This window comes from Bubalus kerabau, chromosome 9 (assembly GCF_029407905.1).
Source record: "Bubalus kerabau isolate K-KA32 ecotype Philippines breed swamp buffalo chromosome 9, PCC_UOA_SB_1v2, whole genome shotgun sequence".
In the NCBI taxonomy this organism is placed as follows: domain Eukaryota; kingdom Metazoa; phylum Chordata; class Mammalia; order Artiodactyla; family Bovidae; genus Bubalus; species Bubalus kerabau.
Genome location: NC_073632.1, coordinates 77,021,663 through 77,044,484, shown reverse-complemented (window position 1 = coordinate 77,044,484; position 22,822 = coordinate 77,021,663). Strand labels below are relative to the sequence as shown.

At 39.4% G+C, this 22,822-nt stretch overlaps 1 protein-coding gene across 13 annotated transcripts in view; it reads left to right on the top strand.

Annotated features, from left to right (window-relative positions):
* The window catches only part of EPB41L2 (erythrocyte membrane protein band 4.1 like 2), a 208,534-nt gene that overhangs the window by 167,852 nt on the left and 17,860 nt on the right, over nt 1-22,822 (top strand). For 6 of the 13 annotated variants that reach the window (XM_055535623.1, XM_055535621.1, XM_055535626.1 and 3 more), the window contains 9 exons: nt 871-933; nt 2,852-2,998; nt 4,345-4,446; nt 10,704-10,757; nt 10,967-11,536; nt 13,384-13,506; nt 15,311-15,409; nt 17,134-17,214; nt 21,761-21,866. In XM_055535623.1, the coding sequence (XP_055391598.1) occupies nt 871-933; nt 2,852-2,998; nt 4,345-4,446; nt 10,704-10,757; nt 10,967-11,536; nt 13,384-13,506; nt 15,311-15,409; nt 17,134-17,214; nt 21,761-21,865 (1,344 nt within the window). In that variant the 3' untranslated portion in view covers nt 21,866. The remainder of the gene's footprint in view (nt 1-870; nt 934-2,851; nt 2,999-4,344; nt 4,447-10,703; nt 10,758-10,966; nt 11,537-13,383; nt 13,507-15,310; nt 15,410-17,133; nt 17,215-21,760; nt 21,867-22,822) is intronic. The other 7 variants (XM_055535627.1, XM_055535628.1, XM_055535629.1 and 4 more) reach the window with 7 other exon arrangements.

The following is a 22,822-nucleotide window of genomic DNA, read 5'->3' as shown; positions in this document are numbered from 1 at the left end:
CTGAGAATTGTCCAACTATGAATAAATATGCTTGTTTGAAAAATTTTATGACAGAAAAGTGACTATAAAACTCAAGAGTAGTTTTTACTATCCACCATTTTAAATGAAAGTAGCAAAATAAACTGGTTCCTCCCCAAGGAAAGAAATCTATGTAGGGTGAACATTTGTCCCTGATAGAAAGTGAAAGCTAAAATTTGCATCATTACACTTTGCCCTCACAGCCAGTTGACTTAAATATTTCAGGTTAGAACAGACTGAATTATGCCATTTTTACACTCTCATATTTTCATTCCTGAGTCAAAACATATTAAAAAGCAACACATGTCTGGTGACTGAGAAAGAGTGAAGCTTCCCTTCTCTATTCCACCTTTGCAAAGGACCATTTCCATCATTTGTACAACATTGTAGGTGAAGAAAGACCAAAGTGGCTTAATATTCTGCATCTTCTGAGGGCCAGACAATAAAGGTTGGTAATGCTGGTTCACCATTTTAAGTTCAAATACAGCTTCTTTGCACCGGTGATAGCGTTTCCAATAATACTCCCCTTCTCTCTGGCCGCTTGCTGGGTGACTTCAGGCGAAGATGGAAGAGGATGAAACACAGCTGGAGGAGGTGGATACTATTCCCCCCAAATTAAATTCCTGGTAGTTGCTGCCTGCCATTATGATTGCACGGGGGTGGGGTGGTGCACATTTAGGATTTATTTGTGACTTTTGCTCATTGTGGCTTTAGGTTCTTAAGATTTTTATTTCTCTTTTATTTTAATGTCTTAGACTGTCCAACTCTGGGTCATTTCTGGTGCTTGCTGATTGATACACTTATGTTTATTTGCCTTCCCCCTCCCTCCCTATGTGTGATTTAATTTCACAGAAAAATTCCTTGAGAGTAGAAGGAGATAATATTTATGTCAGACATAGCAATTTAATGTTGGAGGTTTGTATAATTTAAGAAAACAACTCTGTCCGAATGGCTGCCCAGGCTGCTGTGGACGGGGGGTCACGCACAGGCTGGCTGGCTGGCAGCTTTCAAGCACGGTGCACGAAATGCATGGGGAAAATTCAACGTGGGAGTGCATGTTAGCATTCTGACTTTGTTCTGTTAAAGTGGCTTAGGTAGGAATATGTCTATGAGAAGTTCTCAAAGTGACAACTGGGAAAAGAAAAGATTCTGTGTAATCAAATGAATAAAGTTTTTATTCATTAATCTTAAAGTTCTGCAAGTAAACCTATTTTCTCCTAATGGACATGATCCATCCTTAATATATATTAAACTGCAAAAAATATTTGTCAATCTGGCATTAATTCATTTGGCCCTAGATAGGTGTCCACGTTTTTTTTTTTTTTGTTTTGTTTTTTTTTTTTTTTTTGTAAAATGAAGAAGTACCCAAATCCCTGCAATTAGGAATGTGGTCCACTTAAAAATCTTCCTTTTGAGAAGATGCTAATTAATGGAATTGTTTTGATTAAAAAGAGAGAAGCAGTGAAATAAAGTGAGAAAGAAAAGAGGAAAAAGAAGCCTAGCTGCCCAATTAGGAAGGTGAAATGTATTCCCCATGTCACACGAGAATGGGTTTTGTTTCTTTTTCCCCCTTCTTTTAGGATAGGATATAGCAATGTATTCAGTGGAAAACTCCGGTCCTCAGTAATTTGACTAATCCGTTGGGTTGCTTTGGCCAGCTTTAATAACTGTTGGAGATGTATTTTTGCATAACTTACTAAAATGCTCTAAAGAAGAATACATAACAGCGCTTTGAACAAATGCAAGAAATGTGCCTGATCTCAAGCCACAGTCATTTTTCCATGCCATGCAAAGATTTTTAGATTTTCCTGAGTTTTTGCAGATGGCAATAGAAGCTCCTAGATGAGCTATCCGTACTATGCTTGTGCATGCATATGGAATATTTCATTTACTCAGATGCATGACCTATTTCTCAAGGAGTAGTGTAATTGAAAGCTATAATCCACAGGTGACCCCATGATTTTTGAAATGTAAGAAAGCACTTAAAGTTCAGTTAAAACTTTTTTGAATACTACCTTTTATTCCTACAAATACCATTTATCAGGACCAATCTAAAAAAAAATCCCACAAGCAACATTTGTCAGGGCCTATTTCAGTGAAAATTGACCTGGTAGTTTTTCTCACATCTTCTTTTAAGGACCATTTGATATGTGGGTGGCTGGGTCCCACATTTATGCTTGGCAAGGACGTGAAACCAAGATGACGTTCATTTATTTTAGAGTCAGACCAAATAGAAGCAGCTTCTGGCAGCTGTTATGTTTATTCTATAAGGATTAAAAACCATTGCTGGAATTTCCTGAACAAAGTCAACTGTTTTTTCCCCATCACCATTCCCTCCTCTTTTTGTATGATCCTGGACCGGATTTCCCATCAGGCCCAATATGCTCTGAGTCCACCTTTCTCTAATTTTACTTTCTTCATTATATTCACAGAATGCAACTCTAGTTGTAGCCCAAATCTGAAAGGTGAATTTGCAGGAACAAAGTGCCTTTTAAATGTAACTATGAGGAAGAAGGTTTATTGGCCATGTTGAGTTCCGTGGCCTCCTCCTCGTGATTTCTTAAACAACTCTGAACAAAGAGATCAGAACCCTTTAAGGCGTGAATCATAAAAAAATTACACATTGGCTTTAATTTTCAAATTTGAACAAACTCATATTTGTAGGTGGTGATATGGCTTTTGAGACTTGGCATTTTTCTTGCTTTATTATGTTTTTTAATCATAAGTTTGCTTTGTCTTATTTTTGTTTTCATTTTTTATTTTTATCCTATTGGGTTTTTTTTTTTTTCTTCCTTTTGGATTTTTCCCCTTTTATTACGTTACATATTGCTAGGACCTGGATAAGGCCCAGGAGGAAATACTGAAACACCAGGCTAGCATTAGTGAACTCAAGCGCAATTTTATGGAATCCACACCTGAACCACGCCCTAATGAATGGGAAAAACGACGTATCACACCTCTGTCCCTACAGACACAAGGGGTATGTGACTAGCTATTTGTTGGCTGTATGTCTCACTCCAGCTGTTCATAAAACTTAGGTTGTTAATCTGTTATGTTGATTCTTACGAGAAGTTAGAAAATATTCCCGTTTTTAAAATGTAACTGCTAACAATTTTTTAAATACTAAATATTTATTAACAGCGTGTAATACTTATTGACATAGTTCTTGGGTAAATTGTATGAGTTTCAAAATACTTTGCAACTACTTTCAAAATAATTTCACTATTTTACTCGAGTAAATTGGTAGTAATGAGTTGTTACATCAAGTGACTTAAAAACCGATGTATACTGTATTTAATAAGATTTTAAATTATTGACGTCTGAAGTAAGAGTTTGTTTAATAATTAAAGAATTAGTAATTAAAGGGATGTAGTAATGTAGACCATATTTAGAATGGTTTAAGGTTATTACTGTGAGGATAAAGAGTTAAATTTAGTTTTGAAGACTGCTGAGCTCTGTTGAAAACTGGCAAGATGTTAATTAATTATATAACTAATATTGAAACTTCTTAGTAATAAAATCCAGATTAATGTTTTAAAAATATTTTCACCCGTCTTTCCAAACTCATCCTTTTTCTTTCCATGGTTTATTTCTCTCCGCCACCAACATAAGCATTGCCTTTAAAATACATTCTTAAAATGTTTCTTCATTTGCGTCTGCATCTGTTCTTTTCTGATGCTCCAAAGTCTCTCCTTTTGTCAACCAAGAACTTCATCAGCTCATCTGTTTTGCTTGAGGAAATCGTGATCATCCTATGTTTAATACACAGTTTTAAAAGTGTGTTCAGGTGTTACCTGACAGTTTCTCTCTTTTTCCTTTCCCTTTCACCCCTCTCTTCTCCTTAAATTCATCATCTAGTCTGACTTTGAATGTTGCCAAATGGTAGGCATTTGAATTCGCTATTCTCATGCTTTTTTATTCACCCTTTTCTTAAAAAGCAAAGCTGTTATTTGCTTTAAATTTCTGTGTGACAGTGGAAGGGACAAATCTCTTTAAAGCAGATGAGCAAAAGAAAAACCGGTAAACCGCAAAGATTTTTGACAGTATTAAGATTTAAAACACCATAGCGGCATCTTCTGAAGTTGTACTACTTTTAAGTTCTTGTTTTCAGCTTTTATGAAGATATTAATGTCCATATTTCCACAATCAACCCTAGAGTGTTGTGTTTTCTGGGGAAACTGATGATGTGCTGAGACTGGGTCCCCTTTTATGTGCCGCTTCGCCGGGTTTGTTTCGCTGACCCACGCCGCCATTTTATGTTTGTGTTGCTGTAGGTGTAACGTGTGTGTCTTATTTGTTGATTATGTCTGTTGTTTAAAACAATAGAGCAAAGGAGACCATCTTTTCAAGGATATTTTATCCATGAAGGAGAAGCATCAGATGGTGGCAGCACGGACAGTTGAAGAAAAGACCCAGGAGGCGGACAAGGTGTTCACCTTGCATCCTTGGATCTACTCTTGCCTTTTTCCTCTTTTCCTTGATTTCTGTCCGCAGCCATGAGATACGTCTTTTCCCTTGTGTATCAACATGAATTTTTAAAAATAATTTTTGAGTGCTTGAAAAGATAACTCCATGTAAGATAGAAACATGGGATTATTAGATGAGAATCACCATATTGCAGAAGGACTTGATTTGAAACTCCACAATTTGAAATGCAGACATCTCAACCGATTTAGGTGATAAGTGACCCCTAATTTCAATGGATGTGGCTGGCAGTTGGGAAACCATGATTTCATGAAAATGCACTGTTTGCACAAGGCACACTGTGGTGGTGTTAAAATAACTGTGTGTGACTTAGGGTACTGTTTTACTACATTTGGAATCCTTTTGAATTTTTATTTTTAAGATTTAAAAAAATTTTTTTAATTGAAGGAAAATTGCTTTACAGAATTTTGTGGTTTTCTGTTATACATCAACAAGAATCAGCCATAGGTAGACCCATTTTTAATGCAGCAAAAGATTTTGGTGCACACAAGCAGCCCCTCAGATCTGTCTGTGCTCCTGCATATATGAAGTATCTGGCATTTCTAGAGAAGTTAGTTTTCTGTTGCTTTTCCATTCTTATTCCTCTGTTTCTGAGTTTGTTTAGCCAGCTGATCAACCTGCTGTTTGTTGGGACTAGAATGCCTAGAGTGTAGTGTGGGAGATAGCAGACATGCAAATTAGTGACTGGAAAATTTGGGGTACAAATAACTATTAGGGAGATGAAATACTTATTATACATTATAGGAGGATTGAGAAGGCATGAGAAGAGATAACATTTGAGTTGAGGCCTTAATGATGAAAAAGAAGGTGGACATGTGAAGTTTCTTCCATGTGTAAGGAAGAGCAGATGCAACAGCCCCAAGACAGGAATTTCTTTAAAGGACTGAAAGACCAAATGACAAGGTCTTAGAAGAGTCATAGAGGTCAGACCCCAGATCTTGGCAGGATCTTTAAGAGCATAGTAACAATTTGGAATTGTTACAGGAGTGAGTGAGGGGAAGCCATTGGAGAGCTTTAAGCTGAGTAGTGATATAATCCCACGTGTCTGACGAAAATCCCTCTGGTACTGAATGAGGAATGGATTATAGGGGATGTGAATGAGAGCACAGATTGGAATAAGGAGAAAGTGTTTCCCTCCCACCTCGTCTGATTTTGTTAATCAGTAAAGAGTATTACTCATCAGAACGTACACTGGGGTGGTGGAGGAGGCAGAATAAGCAGAAGATGAAGCTTTGCGCTAAAAGGATTTGAGGTCTAGGTGAGATGAAATATTTTTGGAACACCACAGATGTGAAAGATAATATCATAAAGTTAAACCAAGTAGCATCTTTATATACTTGAAAGGTTAGTTTGAAATCTAAAGCAAATCAGACTCTGTATCAAATGATTATTTTAATATCATAATGCTTTGAAATATTATATAGTTTTGAAAATTTATCCTCCTGAGAAGTGAGTCAGATGACATCATTTGATCAATTTACAGTGATGTCCTTACAATAGGAAACTTTGGGATTTTGGTGAAGATGTTTAACATGATCATGTTTTCTGGATGTCGTCATTTAGGAGTGTACAGTATAAACCATGTACAGTGAAAACTATCCATTCATTATTGTAGAAGTTAACATTAAAATGATGTCATGTGAAATTTACATCTGGAATTCACCCACTCTTAAACTCCTAAATGGTTTATCTGCAATTGAAATTATTGCTTTTTTCTTATTCTTCTCTGTAGCACATGCTAGAAAATATGCACTTATTTGACACATGTATGGGTTGTTGTAACTGCAATCATCCATTCACCCAATAAATATTTTTTGACCACTTACAATGTACTTCCTCTTCCACTTCTCAACACATCACTACTATTAGTTGAAAGTTAAGTAAGTCTACTGGAGTATTTTGACTTTTAACAGAGTATCTTTTAAATTGCTATCTTTCTTCCAACTTCATTTTGCTACTTAATTTTTCAGTTTATTGATTTTCTTTAAATTGGCAGTCCTTAATAAAATGCAAAATAAGAATTATACATATGTATAATTTCTCCAGATTTCCAAATGTCTATAATGGGTTTTATAGATTAAAAAAAATAATTGTTTCTTGTTTAGAAATCGATACATCAAACTTTCAAAATGACTTCAGTATATTATGAATGATTTTGAGAATAGGGCAGAAAATTTGAAATCAAATTACTTTGTCTTTAATAGGCAAATTAGGGCTTCCCCGGCTGCTCAGATGGTAAAGATGCCTACAATGCAGTTAGACCCAGGTTCAATCCCTAGGTCAGGAAGATCCCCTGGAGAAGGGAATGGCAGCCCACTCCAGTCTTCTTGCCTGAAGGAATTCCATGGACAGAGGAGTCTGGTGGGCTGCAGTCCATGGGGTTACAAAGAGTGGACATGACTAAGCGACAGGCATACAGACATATAGGCTAATTATTATTATTAAATATTATTAATTTTTTATATCAATATATTCTCTTATATATTGTGAGAATTATGACATACTTAAACTTGTATAGGGCTTCCCTGGCGGCTCAGACAGTAAAGAGCCTGTCTGCAGTGCAGGAGACCCAGGTTCGATCCCTGGGTCAGGAAGATCCCCTGGAGAAAGAAATGGTAACCCACTCCAGTATTCTTGCCTGGAAAATCCCATGGATGGAGGAGCCTGGCAGGCTATACAGTCCATGGGGTTGCAAAGAGTCAGAAATGACTGAATGACTTCACTTTCTTTCTTTGAACTTATATAAAATTTCTCTCAAGAGTCTAGTAGAGATTACATAGACTGTAGTTTTAAGGTACTTTTGGAGATATTTTATTGAATACTTAGATGCATGGTACTTAATTTAAATTCCCCAGTGATCTTTTACCTAGTAGGACACCATCTCCACCTACCTGACCCTAGGGATCATGTAATTGTGCAGACTCTTAATTCAGCTGAAATTGTCCAGAATTGTCCAGAAGCTTTTTTCTCTCCTGACTATTGTAATTGCTTATGCACCTTGCTCTCCTCATCTCTGAAGCAACTTAGCATGCTCCGCATCTCCTTGTAGCTACCACTCATCCCGGTTAGGGCACTGTCCCACGAAGCACCCCAGAGTGCCATTCATTTATTCATTCATTTGTCTCTGATCTCTGAGCTGTGGGGTTTGTTAGGACATATTATTGCACACATCTAACATGAGAGGGAGCTACCTGATAATTCCTTACCATTGGTATTCTAGGTATAATATCTAAGATAGTCCCCAGCTTCCCTATTGTATCCTCAGGCAGATTAGGGACCATCATTTAAGGGCTAGAAAGGCGAAGATTCAATTCACCTTAGTAGCTTTTCAGAGACAGATTTTTTTCACATTGCTGAGTGTTTACCCTCTGAAGTTTGTCTTCCTGTTTAGAATTTTTTCCTTTACCCATTTCTTACTGAAAGAAAAAAGAGACACTGTTTCTTTATTCCATAGCATATCTAGCATATCTGAGGGAAGTTCAGTGGGTTACTGTCACAGTGCTTGTGGTATGGACAAAGTGGTATAGGGAAGGGAGAGATCATAGGAGCTGAAATAGTTCGTGAAGGCCATACGCAGAGCGTGGAGTGGACCTCAGAGTGACGACAGAATTGGCAAGGCCCAGAGTGCCTAGTTAAGAGCGTTGGAGGCAGGGGGTTAGGGACATAAGGTCTAACACTGAAATGAGCGTAGCAAGTGGAGGGGCCCCGGAAGAGGCTGTTCTATGCAGAAAGGCCCATGCCCAGAAGCTCCCTCAAGATTATATGAAGTAGCATTTGATGGGCAGGTGGGTCAGTCATGCTCAGCTTGTGATAAAGTTTCAGTGAGAAACCAGAGAGTTTAGTGCATTTCTGAAGGTTAGAGCTATCAACAACCCTCAAACAGGGTGGAAAGCCAGCATTCAGGCAGATGGCCACAGATGCCCGCTGCAGCATCTTTAGAATCCTCGCCTTTCTTTCAATGTATGCTGCTCTGTGATTCTTTCTTGCGTAACCTTCCCTTTCTTTCAATAGGTCACCGCTGTCCGTTCTGACTCATTGCTAATTCTTTGCTCTTCCTTTTCTGACCTCTCCAGAGCCTAGAAGAGGAGATAACATCCATTTTGTTTAGTGAAAAGGGCTTTTCTGATAGCATGAAGGCCTCCTTCAGCTCAGCCACCACTTGGACAGCAGAGGGCACTGTTGTGAACTCTAATGCACCTTCTGAAAAGCTTTCCTCGCCCTTCTCACGGTTGCCTGAGGTGCATTTTGCTTTGTTTCCCATTTTTTAAAAGTCACATTTAAGAGTGATTTTTATTTTTTGAGTATTAAGGAACCCTTTCCTCCAGTGCTTTCATTGGTGAAATTAACTCTTCCTGGGAGAAACATTCAAGAAATAATGAGTGAATTTGAACACGAGGAAAAGATACCGGTTGGATGTTTCTCTTGCTTTCTATTCTCCCCTCTCCAGTCAGCCTAAATTGAGAGAATCATTTAAACCAGTCACAAAGGTACAGAGTCTGGGGTGTTATGTGGAGGGAAACCTTCAACCACATAGAAGCTAAAGCATTTTTTGCAGAAGTTTTCAAAGCCAAAATGTCTTTAAACGTCTTCAGATGGCTTATTATTTTAAAAATTCTGCTCATAGGGAAAAAATTGAAGTGCTTGCCATAGTCAATTTTGATTTTGGGGGGAATGACCCCTAAGGGATTCCCTGAACTTGGGCAGAATCCATCTGGCCATTTGAGGTTCAGTAATAAAAGTGATAATAATGAAATATCTCCTTTAGAAATGTTCTGATCACTGGATATCTTTATTTATAAAGAAGTTTGTAAGGAGTTACAGTTGAATGTTGCCTAAATAGCAAAGTCAATTTAGAGGTTTCCAGTTTAACATGCGAAACCTTAGCTTTCAATAACATTGGAAAGATGGCTCTCTCGTTCTGTCAGTGACATGATTTACATGGTATTAATGTTGAGCATTGAAAATGTTCCCTTACCATATATGTAAGAATAACAGTGCAGGTCAAAGATGTTCTGTGAGTATATGTTGATAGGTAACCTTTTAGGACCTTTTGCTCATGGTTTTCCATGTTGCTGGAGCAGATAAACATGAGCTTGTGTTATTTACTGTAGGAAGCAGCTCCAGTCCAGTTAGTGTCTTGGCAGCTTCACAGTGCGGTTGTTTCTGCCCAGAGGGTTCAGAGGTGCAGTGCTCTTCATTCAGCATTGAGATACCTTCCTAAATAAGTAGGGCTACTGTCTCTAGCTGAATTTGTAAAGTCAGAGCACAAAGCATTAGTGCTACTGGAATGCCAGAAACTTGGCTAGGAATTATTTGTATCAGTATAAATTAGCCTTTTCAAAAAATAAGGAAAATTTTAAGCTTTAAAAACAGATTCCTTTTAAAGAAAGTTTCTACCCTGATTATCAATGCTGTAGTATGGTAAGTTATATTTCTAATGTATATGATCTTCAAGCATTTATTTGAGCATTTAGGTGCTGTACTTAGTCAAAGTAAATTTACACCCCCAAAGTAGATATCTGCAGGGGGTCAGCAATGAGCATCTCAAATAATAAACTTGGTTCATTTCAATTTTCAAATGGAGGAGCTAAATTCTAAGCGAAAACACTTGGAGCCATCACTGACATCCCTTCTAATGTTATAATACCCCTTTTTGCTAATCTGTAACACAGTTTGGGATGCTAATAACCATTTCTGAAATGGCAACACTTTTGTGTTAATAACTATCCGAGACCAACTATAATTTTGCCAATTAAAACTGACTTTTAAATAAGCCAGCAAAATATAAAGATATCATCTTATTGATAATTCATTTAGGAATCGTGTTCAGGCCATGCTGTGTGTTTTTTTTTTTTTTCTCCTTAAGTCTGATTAAAATCAAGCTGTCAATAGATTTTAAAAGTCTTAACATATAAACTTTAAAATAATGAGTAAGCTTTGGTATAATTCCATTCCCCACCCCCACCCCTCCCCCACACCTTTTCAACAGGAAGGAGCTTATAGATCTAAGTATAATAAAACCATTTCATTTCTTTGGGAGGATGCTGGCTATTTTTGTGTTTTTGTTTCTTTCCCTAAGCTTGCATTTGTCTGGATTTTGATTCTTGCTGCTCTGCTTTGCAGTGTCAGATGTTTGTCTTGGTGGGTGTCGAGGTAAACCTTTATTGATTTTGTGTCCTCGGTTGCTTTTTGTTCCGCAGAGACGTGCTCCTGAGTCCGAAGGGCCTTGCGCCGGAGCCACTGATGCTGTTAAGGTTCTCCCCTTTACCATGTTAACACCATTGCTCGACGTTTCCAATCCTGCTCACGTTTCCACCCCGCTTCCCTTTCAGTCCGCCATCATCATCATCATCTTTGCTTTTCTCCATGACATGAAACCTGCCATCGGTTAATTTGGGTTGCCGTCGTTTTTGATTTATTCATCTATTTTTGTTTCCCTTCATCCATTTTTGTTTCTGTGCAGAGTTCACTTGAGACTCTGAATGTAGTGGAGGAGAAGAAGCAGGCAGAGGTTGGGAAAGACGAAAGAGTAATCCCCGAAGAAATGAACGGTAAAGAGCTGTCCCCTGGGCGTGGTCCTGGGGAGATGCGGAAGGTGGAGCCAGGGATGCAGAAAGACTCCACCTCCCTGTCTTCTGAGAGCAGCAGCAGCAGCAGCGAGAGCGAGGAGGAGGAGGACGTGGGGGAGTACCGGCCCCACCACCGGGTGACTGAGGGCACCATCAGGGAGGAGCAGGAGGAGGACGAAGAGGAGGTGGAGGAGGCACCCGGCCAAGCAGCCAAGGTAGTAGACAGGGAGGACCCAGTGCCAGCAGCCAGCCCAGTCACACACGCAGGGGCCAGTGTCGGCCCAGTAGAAACACTGCCCCAGGAAAAGGTAGTGGCCCCCCAGATCCCTGCTGAGAAGAGTGTAAATGAAGGCGCTGTTAAGCAAGACACCGGCGAAGAAACAGAGGAGGAGCCGCAGAAGGTTAACGGAGAGGTGGCTCATGTTGACACTGATGTTTTGCCACAGATTATTTGTTGTTCAGAGGTAAATGGGAGCTCAACTCTAGGGCTGTTTCTCAGGTGGAGAGCACCTGCCTCTCCTCCTCTCCTGTCCTCCCTGTTCTCCTTCAGCTTTTCCGACAAGATTCTGAATTTGATCTCTCCAGGGAGGAAGGGGAATGGCCCTGCTCTGTCGATTTTTCTGCCCTCTGGGGTCACAGTTTCTGGCATCTTTACTGCAACTGGATCTCCTGATTGATAGAGTAAACTTTCCGACAGCAGCCACTTCGTTTTTTTTTTCCCCCTTCTCATTTCACACTGAAATTTTTCTTTGCATGTTTTCAGATTTTTTTCAAGGCTTATCTTTAAGTTGCACTGCCTCCTCTTACTAAATCCTGAATTCTGTTCATTAGGAAATTGTGTGTGTGAAAAATGATCAGTGTGAGTGTTGCTGGTGTCACGACTGGGTTTGATCTTCTGGCTCATTCTCTCTTCAATATAAGATTCTCAGGAATGGCAGCAGGCTCCTATTACCGTGGTGCTCAGAATTCAGCATCTAGCAATGATGAAAACATTATTTCTTAAATACCACTGGCATTTCAGGTTTTAGATTCCAGGGATTGTACAGTCTGGTCAAGGGACTTAGCTTTCCTTCTGGGCAGTGAAAAGCTAAGCAGAGGATACCCTTCGCTTTGCATTCTGTCCTCTAGTCAATTCTGGATTATTTGCAAGTTTGGTTATATGTTTTGTGACTTGTTTCGATCATGAGGCTTTCCCCTTTTTCTCTTCAAGAAACAGAACTTTCCACACTCCTCTGAGATGAAGTCTTGGCCATTTAGATGCAGGGTCCCTGATTTGGGAGTTAAAGTTATGCTGAGGAAAGATTTACTTCTGTGTGAATGTTCCTCGATTCTAAAGTCAAATGCTGAAAATAGAGGGTTTTCCATGTTTGCTCTCATTCATGGGGTGGAAAATCTTGAACTGACTTTGTCTTGAAATAATTAACTGGATTTATGTTACTTTTAAATTTCTGATTTCACTTCAGCAGATGACATTTTGAAAGTCTTTGAATGCTTTGAACTATTGCTTTCTGCAGAGATTTCCTCTTTAAATTATTACACTTGGGAATTTTCTCTCAAGGAAAGCACTGTAGTGTTTTGGTAGCAGTATAGTCTGTATTAAGCATACATGCTTGACAGACTCCAGTGTTAACAGCCTGTGACCCTCTGTTTGGATGTTTTAAATAGTTCAGAGCATTAATGCATCAGGAGTAACTCTAGAGATATATCACATTTTAACTTATGTAATACAGAAGAAACACTGTAAGATTTAGATTAGTATAACTGAAAACAATGCTGCTTGAAGATATTCTTTCTGAAAATGAAATCTCTGTATCAGCAGGGCAGCAAGGGCTTTTGGGGGCAAGAGTGCTGCTTAGCCTACCGACCAGGTGTGCCAATTAAAGACCCTGAGCCTTCACACAGACCATGTGGTTCTTTAAACTGTAATAAAAATGGAGGCAGGTCACTTCTCATCATTAATTCTGTTTTGTTTTCTTTTCAATTTGATCACTACTTGCTTAAAGCTAAAGTTTCTATATCACTGTGCGCCAGGCTTGACACGTAAGTAATTTGGGACCGTCGTAATTTGAAACCTACCACAATTTCAGGAGCCATTATGCTAGCTTATTCTTCATATATATATATCTATACACATATATATGATTTTGAAGGAAAGTGTTTTTCTTTTGTGTCATTCTTATAATTTCCTTTTGCTCTTTTCATTTGTGTATGAGTGTGTGTTTGGATATATTTCAGTTATTTTTGAAGGCTCCATTAAGCACATTTATTTTATTACCTCTAGAATTTATGTTTCCCTTCCTTTTCACTTCAGCCACCAGTGGTAAAAACAGAGATGGTAACAATTTCTGATGCCTCACAAAGGACAGAAATCTCCACCAAGGAAGTCCCTATTGTCCAAACGGAGACCAAAACCATCACATATGAGTCTCCACAGGTACAAAAGCTCTAGACTTGGACAGTTTGAGTTCTTTTTTACTTTGTTTCTGTTTTCATTCTGTCTGCTCCTAGTTTACATTTCTGACTTTGACATAGCTTTTTATATTTTCATTTTGTAACTGTACTTTAGCCACATACCATGCTGCAATTGAATTGCTGACCCAGTAATTATGGGGGAAGAGTATATGTGATTTTTTTAGGACAGGCTGTACCAATGTTGTTCTTATTATTCTTATAAACCATTTCTGGCTTGCTATATCCAGGAATGTTTATGTATACTTGGGGAACACATCATCTTACAAAGTTTATTGGATCTGATGTAATTTGTGGATTCATAGAATTAGGCTTTTATCCCTGCCACCCTCCCACCCCTGACTCCATGAAGACAGAGCCAATCAACTCACTTTTGTTTGCGTATTCACATACACATCTGTGTTTCTCCTCACAGTTGATTATTTTCTGAAAACATATGTCGCCATTCTTACATAAATATGATACTATGCGTCTAAATATCACATTTGTGTGTTTTATTTTTGGTATTCACACATTGATTCTGTAAAGATTTGAAGTAAGAATTAAGATATTTAACCTTAAGAGTAACAAAAAGGGGGAAATAGTCATCATTTGAAAATGGAACCATTTAGAAACCTAGACAACTCTTTTCTCAACTGAGAAATTTAGTGTTCTAGAAGGTACCATCCTGGAGGATTGCAGATTATTGTCCTCTCAAAATATTTTTTTCAAGCTATTATGCATTTATGTGTGAAACAGTCTTTAAAAATTTTTTTTAAGATATGCTCTCTGTAAATGTGCATAGATTCCCCCATAAGCACAACTAGGTTTCTTACGAATGGGTGTGGTGGGAGAGCCTGTATTCATGTGTTTCTATTGTGGTAAGTGCCCTTGTAAAGAAATAGAGGAGCATGACCCGACCTCGAAAGATTTCCTCCTAACTTAGAGTAAGAAAGACTCTGAACCTTCCAGTTATTTCCTGTGTCAGTTTCAGGAAACTGGAGACAAATAGGTTTGGTGGTCTTAGCATAAACTTGTAGGCCATTAATGTGCTTCATTATTTCCCCTGGTAAACTCTAGAACTTTCTAGTATCAAAGCAGTTAAACCATATATAGACATATGTATATGTCTATATATGTATCTGTATCTATGTATATGCATCTATATACATATATATATAAGATTTATGTATGAGCGATGTATGCACACACACATAGAGTGCATGCGCAGGTGTGCATGTGTGCCATATGCATTGTAGCTGTGTATACACACAAACTATTACAGGAACAGTGTCATTTAAAAAAGAAATCTAGAGATAAGCAATTAACCAAATCACTTAAGCTTAGTCTATGCTAGGCAGGCTCTGTTGCTTAGTAATATGAGAAAACATTTATTTTTACCCACCTGTGCTTAAAAAACAACAAACCCAGTACTTCTGGTCACTGTGGAAACTTCTCTGCTTGGTTCTCTGGTTTCTTCTTCTAGATTCTGCAAATGGCCCTCAGTCAGATTTTCTCATGACTCCCCTGTCGTTCTCAGTCCCATCTTCTACTTCCATTCTTTTTTCTCTCTGCTCATACATGTGCATTTAATCCTTCCCTTTACTCTTTAAATGCTAGCCAATCTGTGATCAGTAAATCACCATTACAAACATGCAGGGGATTGGCAGCTAGCATCTTCTGCCAACTGCATAAATCTTAAAAGATGCGTGTTTGACGGGGAGGGGTCTTCTCTGAAAACAGAACGGAAGTTAAGCATTACTTTGTATTTTCCCCCTAAATCTCCAAAGATTGATGGCGGGGCTGGTGGTGACTCAGGCACGTTACTGACCGCACAGACCATCACATCTGAGTCCGTGTCGACAACAACAACCACACACATCACCAAGGTAAAGCAATCCAGGAGAATGTACATTGCCTACAAAATCTTTTCTGAATTGTTTCTTTGTTCCTATTCACTCTTCAAATTTTTACACACAGTGCCCTGGAATAAACATGCATAGATTTAAAGTATGCAAGAAATTGGGCTCCACTGACATTTGTATTTAAACCAAATTGCAAATTTGTAAAGTACATGGGGTAAAAATATGTTCAAAATAGCTATACCTGAGAGAGCTATAAGAGCAGAAGAAACTTAATAAAATAGAAGCATAGGTTTGGTAAGTACCAGTTAGCTCTCCTGACTGAAGCAAATGAGTGGAGACCGCCATTGGAAATTTTCAGAGTTATTCAAAAAATGTAAATTTCCCCCATTGACTTAAGGTTCTAGTATGTGGATTTGGGGCATTTTTTCCAGATCATTCTCTTAAGTGTTTAACGTGTGATGACCAGTGATTCTTAAAATGTGGTCTCTGCACTGGCAACAACAGTCTCATCCAGCGGCTTGCTAGCAGTGTGAAGACTGTGGCCCCGGTCCAGATCTTCTAAACCCCAGGAGTGCTTAGGAAGCCCTCCAAACCGGTCCAGATCTTCTGAAACCCCAGGAGTGCTTAGGAAGCCCTCCAAGTGATTCCAGTGTATGCTGTGGTCATCACATTTCTAACCAAGCATTATTTTCCAGTAATGCCTGCTGCTTCTACTAGAGACTGAAGGTCCCAAATGTATCCCTTTTGCCTTCCTCACTCAATATTTCAACAACAACAAAAACTTTGTAAATTAAAAAAGTCCCCAAAATGCATGATGGTATTGGTGTTCTTTTTAAAGTGTATCTAGCTGTTAAAACCTCATGATCTCTGTGGTCAGCCCTGTGTCTTACACTTAGGTGTAATCACCCGTTGACTGTGTAAATTTATCAGTGTTGTAGACGTTGGGTCTGTGCTTTCTCAGGACTGTGGTATTTACTGATGGTTTAGAGTGTCAGAGCATGTGATCTCTCAGCCTCTATCATGCCTGAGGCTCTGTCACCTTGCTCCAAGCCAGTGACTCTGTTCAGCAGTTTACCCAGAAGTTCCTGCTCCCGGGTCCCCTCCAGCCTTTGTTCAGCCATGTTCTGTGTTCATGTCACAACCACATGCGGAATCAAATCAAACAGTGGATGGAAGTCTTTCTATCACCCTCACCCATCTTACATATCTTAAAGCAAATCCAAGTTCTCTTTCTGTTATTGCGCTAAACTAAAGGAACAAAATAGCTAAATGGATTTGTATGAAGCCAGTAGAACAATCAGAGCTATAACATCAAGCAATTTTCCAAACCTAACTAAACCAGATGTCTAAATGATTAGGAGTCCCTGTAAATTCTACATAAACCAAACAACTATTTCTTCCCTGCTTGCTTCTTTTCAAAATAATGGCCAGTGGGAAATGAAGAAACTCAGGAAACTGTAATGAAATGTTCCAGTGGAACTGTTTGGATTAAATGACATCTATTGCATCCTGATCTCACCTGAATTATGCTGAGAGAGTTTTTAAGGTTGCTTTCAAATTGGATGATAGAATTCTACATTGAGCGTATAAATAAAGACATTTCTGGAGCATCAGTGTTACCCACTCAGTGTCAATTGCCTAATGATTATCAGAAGGTCTAGGTGTGCTCCATTTGTGTTTTCTCTGATTATGTGTAAACATGTTTTAGTGATTGCTAACCCCCCTCCCTTTTCCTTTATGACCTCTAGACTGTAAAAGGTGGAATATCTGAAACAAGAATTGAGAAACGCATTGTGATCACAGGAGATGCAGATATTGATCATGACCAGGTAAAGATCAGAGTATCTGCTTCTTTGACCATGCTTATTTTCTGAGTTTCTGTTATGTCACATTCCTGTGTCACATCCCTTCTCCCAGTACCTCATGGATGAATCCACCTCCTAAGCTTGGCATAAGGACACCTCACAGCCTAGACACAGCCTGTCCTTTCAGCCTTCCTAACACTGAATTGCATAAAACATGGGTTGCTTTTTCATTTCCCACTAGCTTTACACACACCTTTGCGTCTAAATATTAAAAAATTTTGGCAACCTTCAGGCATTCATGTGCGCCTGATTTAACGGTAAATCATCAGTTATAAGAAAATAAATGGCATTTTCATGACCTTGGCTTCAAAAAATAAGAAAAGCTGCTAAGTTTGACTTATGCCTGTCTTTAGGAACTTATCAAGCTTTTTTTAATAGCATTAGAAAAGTTGGGCTGTTTACCTCTAGGTGTTTTCCTCTAGTCATTACCATTATTGAGGGGTAGGAGAAGGTAATATAAGGTCTCTTACAAAGTAAAAATTTACACGTATTCAGAAAAGACTTTTTAAAAGAATCATAGTGCTTCCATTCTATTGTTGAGCAGAATGCATGCTTTTAAAAAGCAGGCAGTGAATGGAACCACTGTGACTTGGAGAGTTGTTTTAATTTTAGACTGCAGTGCCAAGTGGTTTTGAGAATTTTTTGTCTTATTATATTCTGAGTGATTTTTATCTCAACTTTAGAGGAGACCAAGCTTTTTTCCTTTTACAATAATTTGAGGAAAAGGAAATGTTCAATTGGCCATCTCAGTTGAGAAGTAGGAACAAATGATAGTTAACCCAGCTTTGAACACTATTGGACTTGGGAAAGAGAATTTTAGAGAACAAAATTTCTCGTTTAAGAAGGGCTCACTGTATGTGGCCAAAGAGGAGTAGGTTTTCTTCTATGCCTAGAAAGAAAATTATTCTTTTTTTAAAAACGACTGTATACATAATTTTACTTACATATTTCATAATGTATTTTTTAAAATTCCATGAGAGTTCTTAGAGGTAAAGGGTTGCCCTGACTCTATTTTGACTTAGTAGTGGGGATTCCTCGTATATGACCGTACATGTCTCTTCATTACTAAGAAGTGAATTACCTGTGTGGAGACCAAGCCTCTGGTTTCCTATATAGAGGACTAATTCTACTTCTCTTCACTAGGACAGTGTTGAATTGCTCTGACCTTAAGTTTGAATAAACCCTATGCTTAGTCTGTTTCCCTTTGGGACTCCCACTCGGCCTTTGCTGAATGTGTGCTGGGCAGGAGCCTACATTCTTTGGCATGATGGAGGGTGGGAATCCGTGCCTTCTCTCAGCTTTTGTTTCTTCTGCACTCTCTCTCCACTGAACTAGGCCTTTCAGGCTTTAAAATGCCACTTTTTCTCGTGATGGATTACTCTCAGGTTTTATTTTATGTGTGTTTCTTTGTCCTGTTTTAACTTGAAAACTAAAATCTAGATGATACTGCTTCTGAACAGCGGATATTAAAAACACAGCCTGAAATGTCAGTTCCAAAATAACACACATTCCTAACTCTTCCGTTAAAAAAGAGTCATGATGATGCCTCACAGCTTTAGCTGTTGCTCTGAGGACACACACCTTGTGTGTATGATGTTCGGTTTTAGCCCATTTTAAAACAGAGGAGGGGAGGGGGAAGGATAAATTAGGTTGGGATTAACACACACACACTACTCTGTGTAAACAGATAAACAGCAAGGATCTAGTGTATAGCACAGGGAACTATATTGTGTCTTGTAATTAGCAATAATGGAAAAGAATCTGAAAAAGAATGGATATATATATCACTTTCTGTACATCTGAAACTAACACAACATTGTAAACCAGCTATATACTCCAGTTTAAAAAAAAAACAAACCCTGAAAATGAGGTCAGATATCCAAATGAAGAGAAATTTACCCTTTTCATAACTTTTAATGAAAAAGTTAAAAGTTTTAAACTTTTTTGAGTAAATGTAATTGTGGCTTCTGCTGTGCTTGTTATCCAAAGCTCATGGTGTATTTGCTTTCCCCTTAAAGCCTGTGAATGAGACTGTGAAGCTATTTAAAAGTAAAGGAGGAAAATCACTTCCCTGGCAAAAACTGAGGTTGATCATGCAGTGACTTTCATGTCATCGGCACCTTTGCAGTTCCTTGCCCACAGTAGAAGAAATTTAATAGTGGAAGGAAATCCTTCATCCGAGCAGGATAGGAAAAAAAGGAATCTTTTTTTGTGTTGGCAAATGAAAGAGGCATGCTTCTATAGAAACTCGCTTTGCAGGTTCTACACCTGATGGCTCTCAGCTCTGAACCAGGGAGGGAGAAACAGGATGGCAGAGTTTCCTTTCTAATAAAATAACTTCTAAATTGGCAATGTGATGTGATAGCTTTCTCAGTCTTGATTGTTGCTATAATACATTAACATTTTACAGTATTTTATTATATGTACTGATGTTATGGAAGGAAAGGAACTAAAGGAAGACTGATTTTAAATGCATTTGAAGATGACAATAGCAGTTTTCCATTTTCCATTCTTTTCAGCTAATTAAAGTGTGTTTCTTGTGTTCCACTTGCTCCTGGGTATCATGTATATTTCCTCTTTAACAAGTGCACTGGTTTAATAGCAGGCAGATCTTTGTGAAAGAAAGTGAAAGTGTTGGTTTCTCAGTTGCATTCGATTCTTTGCAACCCCATGGACTGAGGCCCTCCAGGCTTCTCTGTGCATGGAATTCTCCTGGTAAGAATACTGGAGTGGGTTGCCATTTCCTTCTCCAGGGGATCTTCCCGACCCAGGGATCAAACTTGGGTTTCCTGCATTGCAGACAGATTCTTTATCATCTGAGCCACCAGGGAAGCCCAGACAGACCTTTGTAACGAACATAAATTCAAAGTGCCTGAGAAGTTTGTTGTAGCCACGTTGGCCCCCATCAGGGTTGGCCTTTCTCAGATGGGATTCCGCACCAGCCGGGAGTAGATCAAGTGTTCATTGTTGAGTCTCCCCCTTCCCTCTGCACAGGCACACAGACTTAGAGGCCCCCTGCTGTACTGGGTCTCCTTCCCCATCCACGTTACAGTGGGTACATGGCAGCACTTTCTGTCCTGCTCTGAGACCAGGTCCCCACTCCACTCCCACCCTCCCTGCTGCCTGCTCTCCCCATACGACAAGCAGTTGTGCTGCGGCTCAAATGGAAGCCTGATCCCCTAAGTTCTCTCTTGTGCCAACAAGAGAGAGTTGGGACAAATTCTGGTGAGTCGCCAGAATTTGTTCCCCAGTAAGAACTGAAGCATCTTCAAGTGCCTTCCAAGCTGAGTAAAAATCTTGCGGCGTAAAAAATAATCTTTTGTTAGTTTTATCTTTCTTTGTGGAACGAGGCTCAGGGTTTTGTTCCATAACCTTCCAGCTGACAGAAACAGTGTTGCAAACAAGAAATGCAGTTGTCCTTGAAGGCAGGTGACAGAGTCACAAGAAAATTCTGCTGCTTTTTTCAAAGGCCTGTTTTCCTGATGAGATACAACTCTCTTTCTCCTAGTAGGACTTCTTTTTTTGTTTTCCAGTTCTGTGCTAGAAGAGTACTGTTCTGTGTGGGTTTTCTTTTACTTTCTCCGTAAGACCTCTTTAAACACCTTTCCCTCTGAAAAATAGGATCTTTCCACTTTGTATATAATCTGTATATACAGTTTATTTTCTGATCAAGCATAGAGAAACCTTGTCTGCTTTCTCATAGCCGGGTCTAGGAAAGAGCCCATGAACCAATGGAGTGGCGGCTCAGGTCCTTCTCCGGCCCTGCAGCCCCCCAGGAGGATGGCCCTGAGAGAGCCCATTAACCTTTGCACCTTCGCTGTTTCCGTGTAAAAGAGGGAGCCGTATTTTATTATCTAAAGATTAGTCTCCTCTTTAGCTTTTAACTGATTGTCATCATTGTTGCTTGCCGTTTTAATCGTTCTGTGTCCTGGAAGTTGATAGATATTTTTCCCGCAACATTCCTCAAGCAAGTACTGAGAGCCTAAGAGGGAAAAGATGAGCTGAGCCTGGTCCTGTGCTGGGGGGTGTGTTGGGGGTGGGTGGGTAAGGCAACTATATAACTACAAGTATCACTAGTGTGTGGAGGGCAGACAGCATGCCGGAGGCTTTACCTCATTCCTTGGGTCCATACAGCAGGCCTTAACATGATCTTGACAATCTCAGCGTCAGTGTCAGGTAATGGATGAAACTTCTGAGGTCAAAGAAGATCTGTTTTCTCCATGTCTCATGCTGTCAATGCCAGGCTGGGTGGAATTCAGGGCCTGAGTGTTTCTCCTCCATGAATTGTTATCTGGAAATGGATGGGAGAAATGGGAAATCTGGGGAAATGAGATGGACTCTCTAAAATGAACAAGGAGGCCATTTCATATCTTCTTGCTTCCTCAGATAAAGCAGTGAAAGCATTGCTTTTTGCTGGAGGCTGGAACGCAGGTGATGGGTGTGCTCATGCATTGCTACCCCGAAAAAGAACCTCTTTCTCTGCTCACCATGCTCTCTCCTGACCCTGCAGGCGCTGGCCCAGGCCATCAGGGAAGCCAGGGAGCAGCACCCCGACATGTCGGTCACGAGGGTGGTGGTGCACAAAGAAACCGAGTTGGAGGAGGGGGAAGAGTAAGGTAAGAGCCCTGTCGTCTGTGCTGTGTCTCTGCTGAGTAATGTGAAAGGCCTGTTTGCATCACCGTGCCTGTCTCCTATAGTCTGTCCAGTCTTTCAGTCTTAATCGTCCCCAAGTTCACCTGCTCAGGTGACCTGCATTCAGTTAATTATAAACTCTGGGGATCAATGGGCATCATGTGGTGTTGATAACTGCCATGTGTCAAGAACTGCTGATAGTCAACATTTATGTTTCTGTCCTATTTTGTAAAGCACATTAGTATAAGTTATCTTGAGTGTTCACAGTGACCCTCTGAGAAAGATGCTATTGCCATTGTTTAGATGAGGGACTTTTATTGTAGGGGCCCAAGGGCAAGATGAGTTAAGTCTTTTAAATGTGGACATTAAGAATAATTGTGTATCAGAGAAGGAACCATAAAGTGAAGGCTTGCTTTGACTATAGAAATACGTACAATTTGAGCCAAACCAGCAAAAACAAAAGTAAAGGGTAAGTGATAAAGTTCAGTATGCTTGGCAGAGAAAGGAACATATTGTCATTTATGTGTCATCAAAAAATGTAAACACTTAAGTAAAAAAAAAAAAAAAAAAAAAAGGCCTTCCCTTGTGGCTCAGCTGGTAATGAATCTGCCTGCAATGCGGGAGACCTGGGTTCGATCCCTGGGTTGGGAAGATTCCCCTGGAGAACAGAATGGCTATCCACTCCAGTATTCTGGCCTGGAGAATTCCATGGATTGTATAATCTATGGGGTCACAAAGAGTCCGACACAACTGAGCGACTTTCACTTCACTCACTTAAGTTAAAAAAAAAAAAAAGAGCAGAGGATTAAGCAAGTAAACCATGTAGAAACATAAGCAAAAAGTGTTTAGCTTCATTATTACCTAAATCAGTACAAATGAAAAATTCACTTCTAAATGTGGCAAAGTTTATATTAGCGAGAGTTAGGGAGGTTGTGGGAGG